The sequence below is a fragment of the Rhinopithecus bieti genome, unplaced genomic scaffold (assembly GCF_001698545.2).
Source record: "Rhinopithecus bieti isolate Rb0 unplaced genomic scaffold, ASM169854v2 scaffold_18548, whole genome shotgun sequence".
NCBI classification, from domain to species: Eukaryota; Metazoa; Chordata; class Mammalia; order Primates; family Cercopithecidae; genus Rhinopithecus; species Rhinopithecus bieti.
The window spans coordinates 2,038,675-2,044,878 of record NW_016809526.1 but is presented as its reverse complement, the minus strand read 5'-3'; the positions used below and the strand labels follow the sequence as shown (position 1 = coordinate 2,044,878).

The following is a 6,204-nucleotide window of genomic DNA, read 5'->3' as shown; positions in this document are numbered from 1 at the left end:
TCTAGCATCCTGGGATTCCCTGAAGAATAAAATCTGGTTTCTGAATACCTGACTCCAAGTATACACACTAGCGTGTACATCAAACTGCGAGAGTCTATGTTACTTTTTTTTTTTTGAGAAGGAGTCTCGCTCTGTCGCCCAGGCTGGATTTTGCAGTGGCGCGATCTCGGCTCACTGCAACCTCCCCCTCTCGGGTTCAAGCAATTCTCCCCGCCTCAGCCTCCCGAGTAGCTGGGGTTACAGGCGCCCGCCACGACGACCGGCTAATTTTTGTATTTTTAGTAGAGACGGGGTTTCGCCATGTTGGCCAGGCTGGTCTCGAACCCCTGGTATCAGGTGATCCGCCCGTCTCGGCCTCCCAAAATCCTGGGATTACAGGCGTGAGCCACCACGCCCGGCCAATGTTACTTAAAAGTATTACCTCGCACCTGTAATTCCGGGAAAGAGCCTGGGCAAAAATCCGTAACCAAGGGAACAGGGCGCCATTCCAATCAAAATGGCCGCCAGCGCCTCTAGGCACCCTCGGCGAGGCCGTCCCCGGAAGTGGCGTTGCGCTCAGCTTCCGGTTCTGCCTGTTCCGGCGCACGTAATCGCCGGGTGCACGTGCATCCACTTAGTTAAGAGTTGCAGGGAGCAGTAGCGATGGACGCTCTGGATCGAGTTGTGTAAGTTTGCTGGTTCTCCGCCCCGGGGAACGTTGGGGTGAAAGGGTTCCGTGAGTAGGGTGGTATTGTCTCGGCCTCTCACTCCTCCTGGTTACCCCTCTTCTTGCCTGGGTGGGAGCCGATCGATCACCAGCCGGGGTCTTCCTCAGCGCGAGCTACTTGCCAGGAGACAGTGGGGAAGCTCTCAAGTGGGAGTCGCGGGATGGGATGTGGCATTGAAGCGTTGGTCGCTTTTATCCTAGTCAGTTGAAAAACGTCTGACTTCCGAAGTATGAGACAGATTAGTTAGAGTGGGGTTAAGAGCACAGCCCTCGGAATCCGACAGATCTGGGTGACAGTCTGGCGCGTTCACTTAAAGCTTTGTGACTTTGGGTCATTAAATGTCTCTAAATCTCAGTTTACTCTGTAAAATAGCACTCATAGTCATACTTCGTAGAGCTGTGAGGGTTAGTTTTGCGAACGTATGTAGAGCCTTTGCTGCAGCAGGTAGAAATGTTCATTAGTTTTGTTTTTTTTTTTCTTTCCAACTTTGTACACTCCTCTGAGTTATCCTTGAATGATACCTGTTTTAAATTTGTTCAAGAATATTTATTGTGCTAAACAGCCCTGCTGTTATTTGCTGTGGTTTTCTTGCTATTTACGTAGGTTAGTATGTATCCAAAACGACAGTTGTAGTCATTCAGAGATTTTGCACACCTGCTATGCCTCTAGCTGTTTGGACTACAAAGAAGAGTCGTTTACTAGGTATTGGGACTAGTTTACACCTTAATTGGGAGCCAGGCAGCTAATAAAACATGTTAATCGCTATTTGCATTTGTTGCTGTTTAATGAGTTACAAAAGATAGAATAATTTGTATCTTTATCAACCAGTAAATGATTAGAAGCTTTATATGTGACATTCTCTGGAGGAGGATTTTAAAAATCTACATGGGAAACTAAAGTGCATGTATAGTCTCTTTCTTCCCAAAGTGTCCATGGGACTGAACGAGGGAGGGTCATAATTATTTGGGAGGAGAATTCTTTCAGTAGATGGCAGAGAACTGTCTGAAAAATCAGGGCGCTCATTGTAGAGGAAGCAGAGGTGAAGCCCCTTTTTTGAACAGAAATGTATAAAAATATGCCACTCCTACTGTCACATCATAAAGTCAGAATAATGAATTTATTTTCCCTTAATAGTTTACAGGGCAATTGGTCTAGATTAATTTTTAAATCTAGCTTAAAAAAAATTTTTTTTTGAGACAGGGTATCGCTCTGACACCCAGGCTGGAGTGCAGTAGCCTGATCACAGCTCATTGCAGCCTCGACCTCCCCAGAATCAAGCAGCTCTCCTACCTCAGCCTGCCCTGTAGCTGGGACTACAGGCACGCACCACCACAGCTAATTTTTGTATTTTTTTTTTTTTGTAGTGACAGGGTTTTCCGATGTTGCCCAGGCTGGTCTTGAACTTCTGGGCTCAGTGATCCATCCACCTTGGCCTCCTAGAGTGTTTTTATTACAGGCTGTGGCCGCCCAGCCCTAGCTCATTTTAAAAATTGGCCTGTTTACTTGCTGTGTGATCTTGGGCACATTACCTGTCTGTTCAGTTGCCTCATCTGTAAAGTGAAGATAAGAATTGTAACTTGCCGGGTGTGGAGGCTCACACCTGTAATCCCAGCACTTTTGGAGGCCGAGGCGGGCGGATCACGAGGTCAAGAGATCCAGACCATCCTGGGCTAACACGGTGAAACCCTGCCTCTACTAAAAATGCAAAAAATTAGCCGGGCCTGGTGGCGGGCGCCTGCAGTAGAATAGCGTGAACCGGGGAGGCGGAGCTTGCAGTGAGCCAGGGTCGGGCCAGTGCACTCCAACCGGGGAGACAGAGAGACTCCGTCTCAAAAAATAAATAAATAAATAAAAAAGAATTGTAACTCTCAGGATTGTGGTGAAGATTAAGCCTTAATAGAGTGACTCCAGATAAACATCAACCTTTTTATTCCCCATTGTTGGCAATAATGTTGACATTCTCAGCAATGATGTTGGAGTGCAACAGTGTATACTTCCTGGCAGGCATTGTGGTCTTAAACCTAAAAGAAAGGTAAGCAGTCGTTAGTCTCATGTTTAGTAAATGCCCACAGGTTGATCAGCAGCTGATGCTCAATTCTTTATATTAGGGTACAGGATACAGTTTGACTACTTAAGGCTTGAAGAAAAAAGAAGAGTAAAAATAGCGACAGTATTTACTTGAGGCTTTTATTTTTTACTTAAAAGATTTGAAAAAGCAGTAATAAAAGAATGGTGAGAATATAAAATGAAAGCTTTTTTTTAAAAGCTAACAAAACACTTATTTAACAATCATAAGGAAATATCTTTTACTGATATCTCCCAAAAAGTGAGATTTTGGCCAGGCTTTGTGACTCACACCTGTAATCCTAGCACTTTGGGAGGCCGAGGCAGGCGGATCACCTGAGGTCAGTAGTTCGAGAATAGCCTGACCAACATGGTGAAACCCTGTCTCTGCTAAAAATACAAAAATCACCCGGGTGTGGTGATATGTGCCTGTAATCCTAGCTACTTAGGAGGCTGAGGCAGGAGAATTGCTTGAACCCAGGAGGTGGAGGTTGCAGTGAGCCAAGATTGTGTCCAGCCTGGGCGACAGAGTGAGATTCCATCTCAAAAAAAAAAAAAAAGTGAGATTTTGTTTAAGGATGGACTCCTAAATGACAAATGTGTTTTTAAGAATTTGCATATTAGTTAAGTCATGGCTTTGCAATGTGAGGAAAATGTTTAAATAGTTATGAATTGTGCTTTTCTGAACAGAAAGCCCAGAACGAAAAGAGCCAAGAGATTCCTTGAGAAGAGAGAACCGAAACTCAATGAAAATATTAAAAATGCCATGCTGATTAAAGGGGGAAATGCAAATGCAACAGTGACGCAAGTACTTAAAGATGTGGTGAGTATATATACTTAATCTTTAAAAGGTATTGAAGTCATTTTGGAATTTTCAGCATGCTAGGTTGGGCTGCCGGAGAAATACATAGATAAGCTTGCCTTACCATAAGAACTACTGGTCTTAGAGAAGAGCTAAAGTTGGGGGGTTCTTTACCCTGCGAGGCACCAACTACTAATTTTTCTTAAAGCAACTAGTTCTGTTAGTAAATTTTATTATTGTCTTTTAGGAGCACAGATGGGTCTGGTAGGGTGAAGGTCTCCCTTAGTAAATTTAAGCTGTTTTCAATTACTAGAATTTGGCTTACTCACATTTTAGGAAAAAATCTAATTTGTAAAGACAAATAACTGCATATTGCTGTATATTTAGTCATTCAACAACACCAGTTACTGTGCCTCTGCTGGGAATTAATAGGTGAGACACAGTTCTTTCAGTGAGCTTAGAGAGATAGACATGTAAAAAGTTCTCACATTGTGCTGTGTTGGAGGCATGGACAGGGTAGGATGGGAAACAGTTAAAATCACATAAGGGAGGCCGGGCACAGTGGTTCACGCCTGTAATCCTAGCACTTTGGGAGGCCGAGGCAGGAGGATCACAAAGTCAGAAGTTCGAGACCAGCCTGGCCAACATGGTGAAACATGGTGAAAACTAAAAATAAAAAGATTAGCTGGGTGTGGTGGCACATGTCTGTAGTCCCAGCTACTCAGAGGCTGTGGTAGGAGAATGGTCTGAACCGGGGAGGTGGAGGTCGCAGTCAGCCGAGATCGCACCATTGCACTCCAACCTGGGTGACAGAGACTCCATCTCAAAAAAAAAAAAAAAAAAAGAAAATCACATAGGGGACCCCACACAGGGTAGGTTCCCCCAGAGATCACAGTTCAGCTTCATTTTGAGGGAGAAGTTGGTGCAAGAAGTGGGAGAGAAAGAGAAGACCCTCTGAGACTGAGAAAGAAGTTTGTGCAAAAGGGAGTATGAAGGAGCGTTGATGCATTTGGAGAACTGTAAATAATTGGGCATGGCCAAAGGAGAGTGGGCTAGATGAGGCTAGAAGAAGAGGCATGGGTCATATAGTAAAATGGAGTTTGAATTTTAATCTGAAAGCTCCATTAGTCATTGAAAGATAATAAGCAAGAGAATTGAAAGGACCGCCAGTCCTTTTAATTGGCTTGACTAGAGAGGGTTGAGAGCAAATGTAAGAAACTAAACCATTGCTGCCAGCTAGGTGAAGAGCATCTGGAGTCCAGTGGTGGCAATGAAAATGAGAAATGACCAGGAAGAAGAGATGTTGGGGGTAGAAGAGTTAGGAACTAGTGAAAAGTATGACTTCCCAGGTTTTTGGCTTGAGTGCCTGATGGGCAATAATGCCAATTAGAAAATGTGTCAAGTGGAGCAGGTTTGGAGGGAAAGGTAGAAAGATTCAGTTTGGGACATGTGATTTAAGTAATGAAAATAAAAACTTTATTTTTTCTACCTCTGTAGCCTAGTGTCCAGCCCAGTGTCTGTACATAGTAGGTACTCAATATATAGGTAATCAATGAAAGAAAGGCATAGTATAGGCCAGGCGCAGTGGCTCACACCTGTAATTCCAGCACTTTGGGAGGCCGAGGCGGGCAGATCACGGGGTCAGGAGTTCGAGACAGCCTGGCTAACATGGTGAAATTCCATCTCTACTAAAAATACAAAAATTAGCCGGGCTTAGTGGTGGATGCCTGTAATCCCAGCTACTGGGGAGACTGAGGCAGGAGAATCTGCTTGGACCTGGGAGGCGGAGATTGCAGTGAGCTGAGACCACGCCATTGCACTTACTCCAGCCTGGGCAATAGAGCAAGACTCCATCTCAAAAAAAAAGGCATAGTATGTGGAGATATCTAGTAGGTTATTTGACTAATTAGGCCTTCAATACAGCCAATAGGTCTTTGAATTAAATCAATTAAGTAATTGAATACATTTTTGTTGTTATTGAGATGGAGTCTCACTTTGTCGCCCAGGCTGAAGTGCAGTGGTGTCATCTTGGCTCACTGTAACCTCTGCCTCCCGGATTCAGGCGATTCTCCTGCCTCTGCCTCCCGAAAAGCTGGAACTACAGGCTCATGTTACCACACCCGGCTAATTTCTGTGTTCTTTTAGTACAGACAGGGTTTCACCATGTTGGCCAGGCTGGTCACAAACTCCTGACCTAAAGTGATCTGTCTGCCTCAGCCTCCCAAAGTGCTGAGATTACAGAAGTGAGCCACCACACCTGGCGTTGAATACATTTTTAAACTTGTCAAACTCTATGCCTGATAAGCGTAGTCAATTCAGATGTCTGAATGCCTTATATAGGCCCATCCTTTTTTTGAAATGTTTGTCTGAGTGTCATTGTGCTGACGGGACACTGCCCCTCTCCTAGTATATCCATCAGCATAGTGATCCTACATATTTAAGTAAGCTTTAAAAGCAGCACAATATTACAGATTACTACAATAATTAAAATTCATCATGATTACCAAAATTCATCTGAGTTATCAAGAAGAGGTGGCAATGTTTATTACATGGAAACAGGGAAATAGTTGGCCAAGAATCATCAAAAGTTTTATACTTAAAAAGGCAGATTTTACTGTTGCATTTTCTTTG

General features: G+C 44.0%; 1 protein-coding gene across 5 annotated transcripts in view; it reads left to right on the top strand.

Annotated features, from left to right (window-relative positions):
• The first annotated feature begins 581 nt into the window (after nucleotides 1-581).
• The window catches only part of RPF2 (ribosome production factor 2 homolog), a 43,470-nt gene continuing 37,847 nt past the window's right edge, over nucleotides 582-6,204 (top strand). For 2 of the 5 annotated variants that reach the window (XM_017889665.1, XM_017889669.1), the window contains exons 1-2: nucleotides 582-665; nucleotides 3,462-3,594. In XM_017889665.1, coding sequence (XP_017745154.1) covers nucleotides 643-665; nucleotides 3,462-3,594 — 156 coding nt within the window. In that variant the 5' untranslated portion in view covers nucleotides 582-642. Of the gene's footprint in view, nucleotides 666-841; nucleotides 935-990; nucleotides 1,152-1,185; nucleotides 1,410-3,461; nucleotides 3,595-6,204 lie in introns of those variants that run through there. The other 3 variants (XM_017889666.1, XM_017889668.1, XM_017889664.1) reach the window with 3 other exon arrangements.